At 39.1% G+C, this 20,652-nt stretch overlaps 1 protein-coding gene across 3 annotated transcripts in view; it reads right to left on the bottom strand.

Moving 5' to 3' along the window:
• Positions 1 to 474: 474 nt before the first annotated feature.
• LOC106876987 (uncharacterized) overlaps positions 475 to 20,652 on the bottom strand; it is a 41,020-nt gene continuing 20,842 nt past the window's right edge. For all 3 annotated transcript variants that reach the window (XM_014925764.3, XM_014925762.3, XM_014925763.3), the window contains exons 2-3: positions 12,728 to 12,880; positions 475 to 3,236 (exon numbers count right to left, since the gene is read on the bottom strand). In XM_014925764.3, the coding sequence (XP_014781250.1) occupies positions 3,016 to 3,236; positions 12,728 to 12,880 (374 nt within the window). In that variant the 3' untranslated portion in view covers positions 475 to 3,015. The remainder of the gene's footprint in view (positions 3,237 to 12,727; positions 12,881 to 20,652) is intronic.

Here is a 20,652-nt window from a genome sequence, read left to right as displayed (position 1 = left end):
AAGTGACCACTATAGCCTGGGGTCAACCAAAGCCATGTGAGTGGATTTGGTTGGGTGGAAACTGAAAGAAGTCCAGAAGTCCATCGTGTGTGTGTGCATATCCTTGTCTAGGCATCATATGATGGTTGTAAATGATCTTATCTGTTATATATACAAAGTTGTTTTCAATCTTCTGTAAAAAAAAAAAAAAAAAAACATGTCTGGCTATGGGAAAATATTATCTTGCTTGGAAACAGGAGAGAGCTTGCAATGGAAGGGCACTCACCCATAAAAAATCTGCTACATACAAGTATGGAAAAGTGGACATTAAACGTTGATAATGATGATTCAAAACCAACATTTGTAAATCACAAATTTCAAATTATCCATTCAGTTTATAATAATCTCAGTCACCTTCTACAATAATAAAAAATTCAGTTTTTAATTTACTTAAATTTACTGAGGCAGAATAAATGAAAACAGTACACAAAAACAATCAATGAAAATATATTTATTATACAAAAAAGTACAATTCCTTTTTAGGATAAAGATATGGAATATGGTATATTTTTGAATATATACTATATTAAGATTTTATCAAATGTGAAAATTTACTTAAAACAAAAAAAATATGCTTTAAGAAGTGAGGTAAAAAAAGAAACTGCTACAACTAATAAAAAAATTTTTTTAATCTTAATCTGCACCAAAATGGCAAAATGTTTTTATATAAGACTGGAAATTAAAAGAGTTTTATATCAAAATATAGATGTAAATGTTATTATGGATCTAATGTTGTCATCCTAATCATCAACCTAAAACATCTGTCCGATTTCATTTTACTATAAATTAATACCAAATTTTTGCATGAAGCTGTTGAAATTCTATCCAAAAATATCTAATTCTTGATGAACAATATTTTAAAATCATCATTATTGTCACTTTACATCTACATCTTTTTTTAAGATGGTGTAAATGGAATGGAATAGACAATTAGCTACAGCCTAAGTTGGTTCATATTTGGGATCCCTGCACTCCGAAACAGGTCAAGGAGAGATTATATCAGACTTGGTTGTTCCATTTTTGGCATGTTTCCTATGGCTGTATTTACAAAAATCTGTTGATATAAACTTCAAAGTGTTGATTATGGAAACAAGTCTGAAATCATTGGAAAGGCCACAATGTTAACATGGATGTCTATTGAGCAACACTAATAATATCTTCAAAGGAAACTCCTCTAAATTATGTTCAACCAAATTTCTAAGAGCTACAATAAAAATCACAAAAAACTCAACCAAAAACACACATACATCAATGCAATTCAAGATAATAAATTGTGATTTTCTTCCCATAGATCAGCAGACATGCATGATTCTGTCATCTTTTTACCATCATGTATCATGTCGGAGAGCATGGTCAATAATAATACAACACAACGTTTCAACGACATAAACAAACAAAGCTAACTCTTATTATGGAGGCAATACAAAAATGACTTTTCATGTGTGAATAAAATCTGTCTGCAGCCAACAATGTCAACAGATTGTTTGGTTTCCATGCTGTGTATATCAAGTACTTGGACAGAGAATTTGCTTACAATATAAATAGTCTGGATTGAATCTACCAGAAAAGTAATTTGTTTAAATCATTGTATATATTTACATCAAGACCTGACTGAAATTTAGAAAGTCCTGTTGAGAGGAAACTATGAGATGATGGCAGTCTTTTAATAGCATGTCTAATCTCCATTAAATTATTTTATTAGACTACTTCCTCTGTCATAAATTACTTCTTATCATGCAGAGCTTAGGAACCTAATCTCTCTTTCTATATATCATTGCCAAAACATGCACACACACACACACACGTGCATAAATGCATCACAGCATTACTGCATTACTTTTGTTTCATCTAAGATGACAAGAAGTAACACAAAGGTGAATAACCGACATTTTGTCTTCCATAGTTAAAAGTCTTCCATAGTTAAAAGTCTGGTGTTAGAGAACCTTATTACAAAACTATCTATTAATTTTAGGAGATTAAAATATTAACAAAAAGAGTTGTGTAAAATTTAATCCAAGTATCAACGGCTAAGTATTTACCAAATATATAATTACAAAATCATAAGAGTTTATTCACCATAAGGACTAATAACTATAACTACCTATTCATACATACATATATACATACATATATACATACATATATATATATATATATATATATATATATATATTATATAAATTTATATAACAGTCAGAGTATTGTGTATTGTAGCATATAAAAATAGTTAAGACAAAAAATATAATATAAAGTTCAATACTTGTTTGATTAGATTATAAGCACCATTTATAATGAAATAAAAACCAATGACTGAGATACATTAAATTAGAAGTGATCTATATGAAATTACCTTAATTGTATATATCACACACCATGATCATCATTAGCTATAATTACTTATTAATTAATTGATAACCTTGGGGATTATTTATCAAGAAAACTAATACAAAAGAATTTACATTTTTAAAATGCAGGTCTACAGATTTTCCAATACAAGTCAATAATTGGTCTTCTTTTGCCTTTTCTCACAAGTCCCTTGTTATCTATACTAAATTATAAAAATTCTAAATTAATATTGAAAGTATTTAATACTATATGTAAGTTTTAATAGGAATATTCTAATTATTAATTAAGAAAACAACCATGTTTCTATGTTTGATGTTTCTTTTAAGGTTATATGTGTTAAATATGGTTCTTTGAAATTGAAACATACTACTGTATTTTAAGATGAAACATTAAAAAATATATGAAGTTATTTTTCATTTTTGTATACAAAAGATCAGTAAAAGAATATATTTACAAAAGGTTTGCCAGAACTTGTCAGATCTTGGGAGTGGTGTTGATGCAAACAGGAAATAGATGTCTACAAAACTGCCAAGATAAATACATTATGAAATTAGAAAAGTTAGAAAGAAGCAAATATAACACTTAGATTTGTCTTTCGAGTTATATTTTTTTCCCACTGTTATTTGCATATTAGTAGCGTCGCATACGATGTGCTTTAGAGTCCACATTCTGATCACGTGATGAACTGATGCTTGACACAAGCAAGCACATTGCTGCAAACAGGGAGAAGAAGCCAGAGAGTACACAAATACCAAAGGACCAGGATAAGTAGTTCTGGTCAGGACGCGGCATCCACTGTCGATCTTCAGACTTCACTCCAAACACAATCAGGGACATTGTAATTAGTAGACCTATTCAAAATAAAAGAAAAAAATTAATTTAAATAAATTGTGAAGACTCATAGGTAAATTTAGAAATCTTTAAATACAAATCAATTTTGTTCAAGCTATTCTGGATAAGAACCATTCTGGATAAGAACCATTCTGGATAAGAACCATTCTGGATAAGAACCATTCTGGATAAGAACCATTCTGGATAAGAACCATTCTGGATAAGAACCATTCTGGATAGTTACTGATAAGTAGGCACAACAATAACACACTTCTTACCAAAGAAATCACTAAGAACTAGCAAGAATCTCTTTACTCATTGTTATCAACAGCTACTTCAGAACTAAATATTGCAACTTGAAGATTTTTATTTTTTTTGTTTTAATTCTAGTTTTTTTGTAATTCATAAACACCACCAAATTTTCTGTTTGTTTCAAGTTGTCTGCTATTAAAGCTTTATTCTTAGGTTTAGGTTTTGCATACAAAATGAATTAAATATCAGTGTTTTATTCAAGCAATGAAGTAAGCATTGGTCGATAGGAAGAAACAGAATAAGTAGAAATTATATCTTCTGTACCCAGAATAAACTACATCATCATCATCATCAGCATCATTTAGTGTCTGTTTTCCATGTTGGCATGGGTTAGATGGCTTGACTGGAACTGGTAAGATGGAGAGCAGTACCAAGCTCTGTTCTGATTCTAGTTTGGTTTCTACGGCTGGATTCCTTTCCTAGAGGCCAACCACTCCAAGAGCATAGTGGGTACCTGTTACATGTCACTGGCACAAGGGTGTCACCAGCTGGCTTACTAACAGGCTAGCAGGGAAGGAAGGTTCTTATGTGGAAGGGTCCACAAGAGCAAAGAGGTGAATTCTATATAAGGGTGACAAATTGATTGGAATTGTTAGAGCATCAGGACGGATGCCTTGTGATATTTGTTCCAGGCCTTTACACTCGCAGTTCATATTCCTTTGAAGTTAATTTGGCTTTTCATCCTTAGAAGGTTGACAAATAAAGAACCAGTCTAGGGTGAAAGACTGGCAGAATTGGTAGAGCATTGGAAGGAATGCTTTGTGGAATGTGTTTTGGTTCTTTGCATTTTAGCGGCAATGTATAGCTTTAACAGGAAAAGCTATTCACATTGTTCTCTCGCAATTCTGGACTTCCTTACTCTACACCATGCTTCCTATTATTACACCCGTTCAATTTTGGTTCCCACATCATTTCCTAAACATTTCAGTAAATTCTTAATTGTCAGAATTACATTCCTCTTCCTTCAGTATCAGTGTTTCCTTTCTGATACTTAATCTGCAAAAGATCATACATTTAATCACATTAACCTTTAATCTAGAATAGCCTGAAAGAAAAAAAAAGAAACGGAAGGCTTTCCAGAAAATATTAGAAAAAAAAAAAACGTTTTCTTGGACATCAAATCATCATCATCATTTACCGTCTGTGTTCCATGCTTGCATGGGTCGGATGGTACCACAAGAGTCAGCCAGGCTGAAGCCTGCACCAGACTTCTGTGACTGTTTTGGCAGGATTTTTACAGCTGGATGCCCTTCCTGACCCCAACCACTCAGCAATTTTGTTTCACTTCTTTCCAATTAAATCATCTACAATATAGGCACAGGCATGGCTGTGTGACATGAAGCTTCCTTCCTAACCAAATGGTTCTGGGTTCAGTCCTACTGGGTAGCCCCTTGGGTATGTGCAACTGCTATGGCCTTGGACTGGCCAAAGCCTTATGAATGAATCTGATAGAAGCCCATCGTGTGTATATGTGTGTGTTTGTGTCTGTCTGTGTTTGTTCTACATCACTACTTGATAACCAGCGTTAGTTTGTTTACATCCCTGTAACTTAGTAGTTCGGCAAAACAGGCCAGTATAATAAGTACCAAGCTTCAAAAAAAAAGTACTGGAGTTGATTCAAAATCTTTTGAATATGATGCCCCAGCATGGCCACAGTCTAATGACTGAAGCAAGACAAAAGATAATATAGCTTCTTTTTGTTGTTTTTATTACTTCTGTGTTTGGAAGGAGGAGCAGTGCCCATGACCTTTGCAGATCCCCTATGACCTATGACCTTGATGCCATAAATATTCACAGTCCACATCTGCAGGAAAGTACGAGCCGGGATCATATCTCCCTTATTTCTCCATTGCCCACAAGGGGTTAAACATAGAGGGGACACACAAGGACAAACAAAGGGATTAAGTTGATTACATCGACCTCCAGTTCGTAACTGGTACTTAATCTATCGACCCCGAAAAGATGAGAGGTAAAGTCGACCTCGGCAGAATTTGAACTCGGAATGTAACGGCAGACGAAATACTGCTAAGCATTTCGCCCGTCGTGCTAACGTTTCTGCCAGCTCGCCTGTTGTTGTCTGCAAGAGTAGCCTCTCTTGCCGACAACAACAGAGAGTTATCTACCTTATAATAATTGCATATTTCTAATAAAAAATATCAAGTAGCGACGTGCATCATGGAGTAAATAGTAAGCTATCAGAAGTAGGTTACAGCAGGGTCAGTCACAGTTCGAACCAACCAATCCACTTTATACACTTAAGAAAAGTACTTTCATTACATTGTTTCGTTCTTCTTTCTCAAATGTGAAATAAATGGTGACCGGAAGAAAAATTACTGCGGAAAGCATTTAAAATCCAGCATAACTGTATAGTAATAAAAATTATCACAACTAATAGGGTGTGTGTGTGTGTGTGTGTGTGTGTGTGTGTGTGTGTGTGTGTGTGTGTGTGTGTGTACATAACTCTGATGCAATTTGACTAGTCTTGTGGCCCTGCCATAAAGTCACTCCCAATTCCTGTAGAGAGCTCACACACAATCAGTTTTAACAGGACGGTTTGGCTCGACATGACACAAGTTAAGAAGTTTACACTCAGTTAAGAAGCTCACTTTGCGAGCACATGGTTTGCGGTTCAGTCCTCCTGTACAGCACTTTGGGCATATAACTTCAGCCACAGCTCCGGGTCAACTTTTCCTTTGTGAGTGAATTTTGCGGACAAAATTGCATGATAACTCATGTATATATACGTATGTTTGTTTGTGTGTGTGTGTGTGCGCGCGCGCGCGCGCGCGTGCGCGCGCGCGTGCGCGCGTGTGTGTGTGTGTGTGTGTGTGTGTGTGTGTGTGTGTGTGTGTGTGTGTGTGTGTGTGTGTGTGTGTGTGTGTGTGTGTGTGTGTGTGTGTGTGTGTGTGTGTGTGTGTGTGTGCGTGTGTGTGTGTGTGTGTGCATATGTGTGCGCGTGTGTGCATGTGTGTATGTGTCTGTATGTGTGTGTGTGTCTGTATGTGTGCATGTGTGTGCATGTGTGTGTGTGTATGTATGTGTGTGTGTGTCCACCACCACCACCACTTGACAACCAGTGTTGGTTTGCTTACATCCCCATAACCTAGTAGTTCAGTGAAACCAACTAATAAGTATCAAGCACTGACAAAATACGCAGTGGGGTGGTTTGTTTGACTAAACTCTTCAAGGCGGTGCCCCAGCATGGCCACAGGTCCACTGACTAAAACAACAAAAACAAAGACCAAAGTAATTCCAACAAATAGCATGAACAGAGATACATGAACAGGCATGCAACATGAGTAGCCACAAGCCATTTGCAGCTTCACAGATAGTAGACACAAGCTACACATCCTTCAACAAGACAACACAGAAACCAACAGCTTTACTAAATGCAATCCATTTGAAGCTTCAGAAGCAGCTACCACAGCTACACATTCTTCAGGCAGACTATCAATATCAACAGGGACTTAATCTTTCAATATCTACAGCATTAGCTTTGAACGGGGGAAGGAGGGATGGATGGATGGATGGATGTGCATGTATACACAGACACATATACAGGTGCAGGTGTGGTCCCGCTGTGTGGCACCTTGGGCAAGTGTCTTCTACTGTAGCTTCAGCCAATTGAAGCCTTGTGAGTGGATTTGGTAGACAGAAACTGAAAGAAAGGTCAGCAAGCTGGCAGAAATGTTCAGAAATGTTAGAACACCGGATGAAATGCTTAGCAGTATTTCGTCAGCCGTTACGTTCCAAGTTCAAATTCCGCCCAGGTCAACTTTGCCTTTCATCCTTTCGGGGTCGATTAAATAAGTACCAGTTACGCACTGGGGTCGATGTAATCGACTTAGTCCCTTTGTCTGTCCTCCTCTATGTTTAGCCCCTTGTGGGCAGTAAAGAAATAAGAAACCGAAAGAAGCCCATTGTGTATATGTGTGTGAGTGTATGTGTGGGTGTGCATGTGTGCGTGCGTGTGTGTGTGTGTGAATGTGTGTGTATGTACCACTAACACATGACAACCAGTGCTGGTGTGTTTATATCCCTGTAACTTAGTGGTTTAGCAAAAGAGACTGATAGAATAATTAACAGGGTTTAAAAAGAAAAGTACTGGGGTTAAATCCTCCGACTAAAATTCTTCAAGGTCTAATGGCTGAAACAAAGGTATATACATGTATGTTTAAGAGTGTATACGTTTAAGAGTGTGTATATTTAAGAGTATGTATGTTTAAGCATAAGGATGTGTATGTTTAAGAGCGTGTATGATTAGCTCAGTCACTCTATCAAAATGATGCTGTCTGGGCAGGCCTACAGTGTACCACATGTCAGGTGTCGAAGTGATAGCAGAGCAACATGAAACGGACTGTTTTGCTCAAGAGTGTGATGCATCACCCGATCCAGGAATTGAAACCACGATCTCATGATAATGAGTACAACATCCTAACCACTAGGTCATGCACCCTCACACTACTCCTACTGCTGCTACAAGTAGAAAAAGTGAAATACTTGGAGGGATGGATGGATGGACAAGTAGAGAAATAGCTGTGTGGTTAAGCAGCTTCATTACACAACTGTATGGTTCCTATTATGCAGCACCTTAGGCAGCTGTCTTCTTTAGCCCTGGGCTAAACATAGCCTTAGGAGTGAATTTGGTGGAAGGAAACTGAAAAGAAACCCATTATGTGCATGTGTATATTATATGTGTATTATGTGCATCTGTGTATATTATATAAGTGCGTATATTATGTGGGCGTGTATATAGTGTGTGTGTGTGTGTGTGTGTGTGTGTGTGTGTGTGTGTGTGTGTGCGTGCGTGCGTGCGTGCGTGCGTGCGTGCGTGCGTGCGTGCGTGCGTGCGTGCGTGCGTGCGTGCGTGCGTGCGTGCGTGCGTGCGTGCGTGCGTGCGTGCGTGCGTGCGTGCGTGCGTGCGTGCGTGCGTGCGTGCGTGCGTGCGTGCGTGCGTGCGTGCGTGCGTGCGTGCGTGCGTGCGTGCGTGCGTGCGTGCGTGCGTGCGTGCGTGCGTGCGTGCGTGCGTGCGTGCGTGCGTGCGTGCGTGCGTGCGTGCGTGCGTGCGTGCGTGCGTGCGTGCGTGCGTGCGTGCGTGCGTGCGTGCGTGCGTGCGTGCGTGCGTGCGTGCGTGCGTGGTATTAGTTTGACATTGCACATTAGCTATAAAGTAATGTCACTGTCAGGAGGTCAGTATCCTTTCTTCATAAGATTCTGTGAAAACATGTCTGAACATGGAGAAATAATTACATTGTTTGGGAACAGATGAGGGCTGGCAAACAGCAGAGCAGCCAACTATAAATATCAGCCTCAACAAATTTTGTCTGATTTATGCCAACACAGAAAAGTAGACAATAAAACAGTGATACATACATACATACATATGTATGTATGTATATATATATATATGTGTATATATATATATATATATATATATATTACCATCATCATCATCGTTTAATGTCCGTTTTCCATGCTGGCATGGGTTGGACGGTTTGACTGAGGACTGGTGGGCCAGGAGGCGACACCAGGCTCCAACCTGATCTGGCAATGTTTCTACAGCTGGACACCCTAACGCCAACCATTCCAAGGGTGTAGTGGGTGCATTTTACGTACCACTGGCACAGGAGCCAGTCTGGGGGTACTGGCAACAGCCATGATTGATTGGTGCTTCTTACGTGCCACTGGCATGGGAGCCAGTCAAGCAGACATGGCATCGACCACGTTCGGATAGTGCTTTTTACATGCCACTGGCACAGGAGCCAGTCAGGGGGGGCACTGTGTTTAACCCTTTAGCAACTAAACAAGCCAGTTCAGGTCTAAATATTCTACTTGTTTTATGTACAAACTGACCAAATTCAGCTTCTCACACCTACCATACAATCATCATCATCATCATCGTTTAACGTCCGCTTTCCATGCTAGCATGGGTTGGACGACTTGACTGAGGATGGCAACACCAGGCTCTAATCTAAATTTGGCAGTGTTTCTACAGCTGGATGCCCTTCCTAACGCCAACCACTCAGAGAGTGCAGTAGGTGCTTTTACGTGTCACCTGCACGAAGGCCAGTCAGGAGATACTGGCAATGGCCACGCTCGAAATGGTGTCTTTTATGTGCCACCCGCACAAGCCAGTCCAGGGACATGTCGTTCTAAAAATATACTATCACATCACTAAAAGCTAGAAGCAGCATGATTAATTCAAACCAATTTGAATAAATAGGCATTATGCTCAACAGAATAATCTGAATGCTAAAGGGTTAACACAATTTTTCTTTCTCAGTCTCACAAAGAATTGGTAACAAAGAACAAAGAGGTTTGTCTTCTGGGGACAGATTTCATTTTTCTAGAAAGAAATCCTTACAAAGGTCAATCAGTCGTTACTAAACAAGGGGCTGGCTTTTTCTTTATGTAAAGTTTTACACATGTATTATTGGTAGTTGCAATACGAAGGTGAAAGAATCTCCCTATTGTCACAAGACAATAGGGGGCACTCCTTCACCTTAACACCACAAATATAATAATCCTTCCATAGAACTTAATAAAAAGGATGTCCTATACCTACTAGAAACCTAGTGATCTTTTATAGAATTTCTTTGCAATACAACAAAGTCTGCCCTTAGCAGAAAGCCATTTCCAGGGATTCTTAAGCCTTGAAAGTTATTCTGCAAAAGTTACTTTGAGATTGACTATAAATGTGAACTGCATACAATTAATTATTGTAATCAAAAATCGATAGAGATTACAGATTTCATTTATGTTTCTACAACTTTTCTTTTACTTGTTTTAATCATTGGACAGCATTCATGGTGGGGCATCACCTTTAAGGATATCTATCCCTGTATTTATTTATTACTTTTGTTTTTAAGCTTGGTACATTTTTTTATCGGTTTCTTTTGCTGAGTTACTAAGTTACAGAGCTGTAAACAAACCAACACCAGTTGTCAAGCAGTAAGGAAGAAACATCCACATATATTTATAGAGATAGATAGATAGATAGATAGATAGATAGATAGATAGATAAATAGATAGATAGACACACACATATTTCAAAAGAAAGAAAGAAAGACAGACAGATACACAGATAGATGGATAAATACATAAATAGATAGATGGATATATATATATATATGTATATATATATATATATATATATATATATATATATATATATATATATATATATATATATATATATATATATAGATAGATAGATAGATAGATAGATAGATAGATAGATAGATAGATAGATAGATAGATAGATAGATAGATAGATAGATAGATAGATAGATAGATAGATAGATAGATAGATAGATAGACAGATAGATAGATAGACATACATACATACACACACACACCTACACAAAAACAGCTTCTTTCTATCAATCAAATTCGTGCAAGAAGCATTAGCCAGCCCAAGATTATAGTAAAAGACTCTTGCCCAAGGTGCCACACAGCGGAAATGAACCCAAAACCAAGGGGCTACAAAGTGAGCTTCTTAGCCACACAGCCACACGATATCACACAGGAGCCTTCTCCTGCTACAAACAGATGCTGGGGACTGCCGGGTTGTAACAGTTGGCAGCTATTTTCTTCTCTACAGACATCCAAAAGTTTAATAACACAGCTGGCTTTTTATTGATAATGCATTCATTTCATGACATACGAGGGTACAATCCACATATTTACAATGTCCATATGTGACTGCTTTTATGTCCTGTTAATTCAATTGTACCAAGAAGCATTTGTTTAATTCTAATAAATAATATCTTTCCAACAGGGTCAATGAAGTTTACAATGACCTAACTGAACAAATGTTTGTCAGACATATTACATTTAAAATAATATATTTTACAATCCATACCAGCAAGGAAAAGTGGATGCTAAACGATGCTAAAGAAAATGAAACGCAGGGAGGAAATGAAACAATGCTTGACGTAGAAAGAGTATCAACTACTGAAACGAGACAACAGGAATAAACTGTCATATTTTAGCATGGCTGTATGGTCAAGAAACTTGCTTCACAACCCTGTCGTCTCAGGTACAGTCTCACTGCATAGCCCCTCAGGTAAATGTCTTCTACTTTAGCCACAAGATGACCAATGCCTTGTGAGTGAATTTGGTAAACAAAAACTGTATAGAATTCAGTCGTATATGTGTGGTGGGGGGGGGGGGGTGTCTTTCTGTAGTGCTTGACCCCCACCATCATCTGAGAACAATTGTTAGTCTGTTTAAGTCCTTGTAACTTAGTGGTTCAGCAAAAGAGGTCAATAAAATAAGTACCAGACTTTAAAAAATATATAGATATATATATAAGTACTGGAGTCGATCTGTTCAACTAAACCTTTTAAGGCAGTGGCCCCAGCATGGCCACAGTCCAAAGAATGAAATAAAATAAAAGACGATACATTATTTTTCTTTAACATTACTTAATCACTAAGAAAGTGGTGCAATATGGCAGCTCCTAACTAGATAACCAGTCATGCATAACAGGACTATAATTTTCTGTCGCCCATTTCTCTACTTCAGCAGTTACTTCAATGCAAAATTACAAAGTTCAAGCAGAAAAAATGTTGCTAATAATAGCCACAACCTTCAGTTTAACTTCCCTTATTATTTTTACTATATTTCCGTATTTTAGGTGTTTTCTTTTTAATGTTTTGCTTTAATTATTTGAACAAATCTGTTGCATTGGAAACTTTAAAAACTTGCACCTGCTTTTGTTTATAAATACATGTGTGTGTGTGTGTGAGTGTGTGTGTGTGTGTGTGGGTACAGCTTTGTTTGTCCCCTTGCCTCCATTTGACAACCAGTGTTAGTTTGTTTACATCCCCCAAGCAGTTTGGTAAAATGAGACCAAGAGAGTAAGTACCAGATTCACAAAAAAAAAAAAAGACTGGGGCTTATCGGTTCAACTAAACCCTTCAAGGCAGTGCCCCAGCATGTTCACAATCTAATGACAGAAACAGGTAAAAGATGAAAGATAGTTGATGATCTTCCATACAGTGCACCAATTTCATTCACAAGGTATTGGTCAGTCCAGGCCTATAATAGAAAAACAGCCACAGTACCCCAGTGGAAATGAACCTGAAACATGAGGGTGTGAAGTGAACCTTTAAACGAAACAGGCATGCCTGTCCCCCTACACACAACAGAGAAAAAGATATTTTAAAGAAGAATATGAAATGTAATTACTTACCACAGAGAAACATGACAATACTTGATAACGTGAGAATTAAAGGTTTGACATGAATAGGACAGCAATGGATGAGCACGCATAGAAGGAAAACAGCAACCAGCCCTTGTAAGAGGAATGTTAAACTGATCATAACCTGCACCGAGATGAACCATGCTGTATAAAAAAAGAGAAAAGAAATGGTTACAAATCATATGAATCATTATATATGCTTGAAAATTCTTTTCAAAATTAAGAGATGGGACAAGACCAGAGGAGACAGAAAAAAACCGTCATTGAAGAGGTCACAGAATTTGTGGTAAAAGAACTCCAACAAATAAACTAATAATAATGGTTTCAAATTTTGGCACAAGGCCAGTAAGTTCAGGGGAAGGGGAAGTAAATCGTTTACATCAACCCCAGTGCTCTTCTAGTAGGTATTTTATCAACCCCGAAAGGATGAAGGGCAAAGTCAACTTCAGTGGAGTTTGAATTCAGAACATAAAGATGGATGAAATACAGCTAAGCATTTTGCCCCAGCATGCTAACAATTCTGCCAGCTCACCACATTAAATATACTGCTAATAATAATAATAATAATAATAATAAAGCTAAAGTGAAGACCAGATAAATAGTGTCTGCTTATTGGCAAAGTGACCATCCCCAATCATAACAATATGTTTCAACACACCATTTCACACCAAGAATTTTACAAAATAAATGGAGCAATGGTATAAAATACACAATTCCATAAAAAATTAATTTTCTGATTTTTGTTTTTAAAATTATGAGATGGTGTTGAAAAGTTCCTAGCTTCGGATAAAATAAAATACAGGAGGATCATCCGTTAATTATGATTTTATTCAACAAATTTTCCTCTCAGGTTCACACACTTATTGCAGCAGTCCTTCAGTTTTTCAAAGCCCTGTAAAAGAACTCACAAGGTTGGGCCTCCAACTAGGCCTTCCACAATATCTTTAAAACCAGGAACTTTTCAGCACTCCCTCGTATATCCATTTCCAAAGCTAACTTTAAATTAATGCCATAGATCAAGTGGAATGGATTTCTGGTAATTACTTTTCACAACAAAACCAGGAGAATCTTCTGAGAAATGGAGAATAATTGTTGTGATGTTTATGCCTTTCCTTAGTAGATTTGAAACACACCATATTTCATGGCATACAAGACACCTTTATTAACAAAAAAGTGTTTATATGATTCTATATGCAAAGTTAGGCCTATCGTACATACTTTCTCTTAGCTCTTCAATCTTCCAGTGCTGTCAGCACAACAGGTAACAAATCTTCTTCAGACACGACGACTGCTTGCCTTCCTCCTGGCTCCACCCAGGTCAACTCCCATCACTATCATGTAATCCCCTGTGCCACATCTTACTTGGTTTTCCTCCTCCTGTTGTCCACTCTACCACATGTCTCTCCAGCAGTAATCAAAACACATGGCCAGTAAATGATATCCGTTGCATAGTCACAATGTACTGCAAACTTCCCGTGCCTGCTCTTTTCTTCGCTTCTTTGTCTCTCGCTCTGTCTTGGTAAGATATGCCCAGGGTCAAATGTAAGCAGTGTCGATGGAACATATCCAAAAACTGAGAGATCATTACTATCTTTTTCCAGGTAACACAAGTGTAGATAGCTGGTAGCATAACAAATATAGGAGAGTATTGTAGTTCGCTTGAAGCATTGTGTATTGTTTGTAAAGAATGAAAAGTTTTGAATGGTACAACAATGCACTATAATACAAAAATGGACGATATACCTGTTGTAATTTAGTTATCTATAGTCCGATGATATTTCGGAATCCAATTCTTTTTTCAGATATTCTTCGATAGAGACTCCATCGAAGAATATCTGAAGAAGGAATTTTATTTCAGTAATGGAACCACCAAAATACACAAACTTGTCTGCTGATAGACCCACCCATGTCACATACTTCATCACAATTTCCAAGAGCCTCTCATGATATCCTCGTCCCCTAGCAAACTTCTGCTGTTTTATAACCTCAACCTGAAGCTCTTGTCTCCATATCCATAATTTCCTGGCAATGTATACTACAGAGCTGTTGTATCTCACAATATACGCTGCTTCTACTGGTGTGTATCTCTTACCTTTTAAGTTCCATCTCATACATAGCTTCTACACATGTGCTTATGTCAATATTTGTCTGCATGTATAGATGCAAGCATGGCCATAAAGTAGAAAGACTGCTTCCAAGCCACATGGTTCTGGGTTCAGTCCCACTGTGTGGCACCTTGGGTAAGTGTCTTCGGCCATAGCCCTGCGCTGACCAAAACCTTATTAATGGATTTGTTTGATAGAAACTCTAAGACTATCATACATGTGTTTGTGTGTGTGTGTGTGTGTGTGTTATTGTCTGCTTGCCTTGGTATCATGTAGTGGTTGCAAATGAATGCCACCTTCATCCACGCAGTGTCCATTTCTAAGTTTCCATGGAAACATGTCTGGTCATGGGGAAATATTACCTTAGAAAAAACAGGTAAGGGCTCACAATAAGAAAGGCATCCAACCATAGAAAATCAGCCGCGACAAATTTTGTCTGATCCATGTGAGCATGGAAACATGGACATTAAAACGATGATGATGATTTCTGGTATCATGGAGAGGAAAATGACCAGTTCCTTTTTTTAAAGACATTCACATCAACATTGTGTACTTTTCTTAATAGTTTTTCACAGAGCCTTAAAGAGTTGTGGGCCTTTCAACCCAAAGCTATTGAAGTACCTGGTCCTGACTTTTAGATGGGGTAGATGGTACCTTTGGTAAAATGCAATGACATCCAGTTTGGGTATTTGTATAACACTTGATGCAGAAATTAGGTACTAGCTCTCCAAGAATTTTCCATGTGGGGATTACTATATATCTCTCAGATCTTCACTACAGGAAGTAAGATTGTAATTTTTTTCAGCCTCTTCCTGTTTTTCATTTGCTGCATTGTTACAATCTCTTTAATGTAGTGGCATCACTTGAAGCTCTACAGTTAGTTTGGCACAGTGGAGAGCAGTAGTCTAGGCAGCCGAGAATAAAGGTCTTTCACGGGGTTAGTATGATTTCTTGGTCTCTCGTCCTGAAGGACCTTTGTATCCATCCTGCCAATTGTCTGCTCTTTGGTACCAATCTCAATAATGTGCATATGAAATAATGCAACATTACACATACTGATCACCAAGTTTCCCACTGTCTGTCACTCTGAGATTGCTGTACCTTCGGGTTCTGTATATGCAGGCTGTAATGTATCTGTGAGCTGATACTAAAGTACTTGAAATTTGTTTAGCATTAAACTGCATGTTGTTTTCTTCAGTCTACTTGTATATTGCATTTGGATCTCACTGTAAGCTGAAAACATCATCAAGGTTCTTTATTGCCTATGATAATTTTGCCTCATTAGCATATCTAGTGACAGTGGCTGTCTGAGTGACCATGGCCATGTTTAAGAGAACTATTATAAACAGTAATGGCTCCAAAACAGTTAACTTGGGGACAACACTCAGAATTTATGTTTCTTCAGAGAAGGTACTATTGTTAGCAACTGCCTGACTACTGTCTTTTAAGAAGTCATACAACCACTTTTCTAGTTTACTACTATTCCAAAGTCTTGCAGCTTGTGACATATGCCATGGTCCACCTTTTCAAAGGCCTTTGCTACGTCAAGATATATCACATCACCATTTAAACAGCCAAGCAGCTACTTCAAAACTCAGTCATAAGAGCTGTGTGAGGCAGCTTCTTCCGGACAGAAGCCAAGTGAGTATAATTCAGTGTCATTTCCTTCTAGGAACATTATCAATCGGTCTCTTTTGCCGAACCACTAGGTTAAAGGGACATAAACATACCAGCATTGGTTGTCAAGCGATGTTGTAGGGGACAAAAACAGACATACAAACATATATATATGGGAGAATATACGAAAAAACAACAACAGACGAGGACAGGTGGTGTAAATAACAAAAAATGTATTAGTATGACGCTCTGGAATACGGAAAGTCTTTGACGTTTCGAGCCACGCTCTTCAACAGAAAGAATACGGAGACAAGGAGAAAAACACGGAGAAAAAAAATTGATATACACGATGGGCCTTTTTCAGTTTCCGTCGGGGTGGCCCAAAGATGTAGTAGATGACATTTGCCCAAGGTGCCACGCAGTGGGACTGAACCCATAACCATGTGGTTGGTAACCAAGCTACTTATCACACAGCCATGTCTGCACCTGGCTACTTACGACACAGCCACACCTGATATATAAAATGTATGTGTATCTTATCTATAAAAGACAGACTTTCTAGGCTAGTGTAGCTGACTGATTATCGTGATCATTCGTCTTTTGGTTTCCTGTAGCTTTGCTCTCTTTTACAAACCCAGTGAACATACATATATTTCCTATTTCAAAGAAATTCAAACAATACATATAAGACCCAAGTTAAAAAGATTCCCAATAGGGGCCTTAACTCCCACATTTTTCAGCTCCATTAGCTCCATTTTCAGGAGCACTATTTCACTATTGCGTGTCAAAAGTGAAACAGTAACATGTCGCTACTGTAATGTCAGATACTTTCACTTAAATACTTTCAATTTCATACTGAAACTATTAAAGTGAAACTATACTCTCACATATATACAGGCATACTATAAGACCCAAGTTAAAACCATTCCCAACAATTCAACTTCTCTGGCCACACCAGGCTCCAATATGATTTGGCAGAGTTTCTACAGCTGGATGCCCTTCCTAACGCCAACCACTCCGAGAGTGTAGTGGGTGCTTTTTATATGCCAACAGCACAGGAGCCAGTTAGGCGGGCCTGGCAACGGCCACGCTCAAAATGGTGTATTTTACGTGCCACCTGCACAGGAGCCAGTTCGGCGGCACTGGCAACGATCTCACTCAAATGTCTTTACATGTGCCAGGAAGGCGATGCTGAGCACAATATATACACACATATGTATGTGTGGAGGTGCACTACTGAGTGGTTAGAGTGTTGCACTCATAATTGCGAAATCGTGGGTTCGATTCCCAGATCGAGTGTTGCGTTGTGTTCTTGAGCAAAGCACTTCATTTGACATTGCTCTGTAATCATTTTGACATCTGACATGTGGCACCCAGTTGCACCTGTACAGATAATTTCAATTTGGAGTGAGCTTATGTCTACACAAACATTCGATCACTATAAACAAATCATCTGTGTGGTTGTTCGGTAAGAAATTGTCAAATCCTTCTACCTCGTCTAACGTCGGGAGAGTCCATTATTTATATATATATATATATATACACACACACACACACACATGTGCATGTGTACAAACATTTACACCATGCAGAAAACTCCTTTCATGTACATGGTTCCATTTGGCCAGATAGAGAGTCCCTAAGACAGAACTGAACTCAGCTCGATCAAATCAGAAAATGGTTTTTCACTGCTTGTTGCATTTAACTGTTTCTGCCCTTGTTTTCATATAGACATGGGCTTTCGATGGCAGTGGCTTGATTGTCCACTACTCTTTATATTCCGCCTTCCTTGTTTTCTTATAAAATATGTAATCATCTTAAGATTGGTAACAAGATGCCGCTAACAGCATACCTATACACTTTACTTTCCTCACTACTCACAGAAAAATGGATATGTTTTAATGAAATTTTCTACAAACACCTCTTTGATGGTCTAGATTCCAATTATATCAGAATTTGTTGTGAAAAGTTTCAGCTAATTCAGAAGAATCATCTTTGTTTCTTCATAACTGTGAAGTGTGTCAGTGTGTACGTATACACTCACCAATTTTTTTTCCCATATTAAATTCTGATATAATCATAATTTACGCCATCTGAGACATCATCATCATCATCATCATCATCATCATCGTTTAACGTCCGCTTTCCATGCTAGCATGGGTTGGACGATTTGACTGAGGACTGGTGAAACCGGATGGCAACACCAGGCTCCAGTCTGATTTGGCAGAGTTTCTACAGCTGGATGCCCTTCCTAACGCCAACCACTCAGAGAATGTAGTGGGTGCTTTTACGTGTCACCCGCACGAAAACGGCCACGCGCGAAATGGTGTCTTTTATGTGCCACCCGCACAAGCCAGTCCAGGGGCACTGGCAACGATCTCGCTCGAAAATCCTACGGGAGCCAGTCAGGCGGTACTGGCAACGGCCACGCTCAAAATGGTGCATCTCATGTGCCACCCGCACAAGAACCAGTCCAGGGGCACTGGCAACGATCTTACTTGGCTTGCCGGATCTTCTCACGCACAGCACATTTCCAAAGGTCTCGGTCAGTAGTCATCGCCTCGGTGAGGCCCAATGTACGAAGGTCTTGCCTCACCACCTCAGCCCAGGTCTTCCTGGGCCTACCTCTTCCACGGGTTCCCTCAACTGTTAGGGTGTGGCACTTTTTCACGCAGCTATCCTCATCCATTCTCACCACATGTCCATACCAGCGCAATCGTCTCTCTTGCACGCCACAACTGATGCTTCTAATGTTCAGCTTTTCTCTCAAGATACTTACACTCTGACGGATATTCACATTGACATTACACATCCAACGGAGCATACTGGCTTCATTCCTTGCGAGCTTACGTATGTCCTCAGCAGTTACAGCCCATGTTTCACTGCCATGTAGCATGGCTGTTCGTACGCATGCGTCATACAGTCTGCCTTTTACTCTGAGTAAGAGTCCCTTTGTCGCCAGCAGGGGTAAGAGCTCTCTAAACTTTGCCCAGGCTATTCTTATTCTAGCAGCTACACTTTCAGCGCACCCACCCCCACTACTAACTTGGTCGCCCAGATAGCGGAAGCTATCAACTACCTCTAGTTTTTCACCCTGGAATGAGATAGAAGTTGTTTCCTGTTTGTTTACAGTCTTTATTGCACCTGAACATCTGCCACAAACAAAAACTAACTTGCTAGTTAACCTGCCTTTGATGTTGCTGCACCTCTTATGTGTCCATAGCTTGCACCAGGTACATCTTATAGAGTTACTACCTACTCCTTTTCTACATACTGAGCAGGGCCATCTACCTGAAGGGGTTTGTGTTTTATCTACCTTCCTACTTATTAGGATTTTGGTTTTAGCTAGGTTGACTCTAAGGCCCTTCAGTTCTAGACCTTGCTTCCACACCTGAAACTTCTCCTCTAGTTCTGATAGTGACTCCGCAATTAGGGCAAGGTCATCAGCATAGAGGAGCTCCCAGGGGCAACCTGTCTTGAACTCCTCTGTGATTGCCTGGAGGACTATGATAAATAAGAGGGGGCTGAGGACGGAACCTTGGTGGACCCCTACCTCTACCCGGAATTCATTGCTGTACTCATTTCCAACCCTCACCTTACCGGCAGCATCTCTGTACATGGCTCGCACAGCTCTCACTAACCATTCTTCTATCCCAAGTTTCCTCATTGACCACCAGATAAGGGATCGGGGGACCCTGTCAAAGGCTTTCTCCATGTCAACGAAAGCCAGGTACAGAGGTTTATCCTTAGCTAGGTATTTCTCCTGCAACTGTCTCACTAGAAATAAGGCATCAGTAGTGCTTTTACCTGGCACGAACCCAAACTGCATCTCATCTAAATTGATTCGCTCCCTAATTAGTTGGGCTATGACCCTCTCTGTAACTTTCATAACCTGATCTAACAGCTTGATGCCTCTGTAATTCTTTGTATCTAAAGCGTCACCTTTACCTTTGTAGCAGTTGACTATGATGCTGCTACACCAGTCATTGGGTATGACTCCTTCGTGTATCACCTGGTTCGTAATACGGGTGACTAGGCTATAGCCAACACTGCCAGCTATTTTGAGCATCTCTGCAGTGATTCCTGATGGGCCGGGGGCTTTCCCGGTCTTCATACTCTTAATTGCTTTATCTACACTGGTACTATCAACTCGGATAGCTGGTCCCTCTATTGGGTCGACATACGGCAGGCTCT

This window comes from Octopus bimaculoides, chromosome 4, assembly GCF_046866305.1.
Source record: "Octopus bimaculoides isolate indiv1 chromosome 4, ASM4686630v1, whole genome shotgun sequence".
Taxonomy (NCBI): Eukaryota; Metazoa; Mollusca; class Cephalopoda; order Octopoda; family Octopodidae; genus Octopus; species Octopus bimaculoides.
This window is presented reverse-complemented; position numbering and strand designations above follow the sequence as displayed.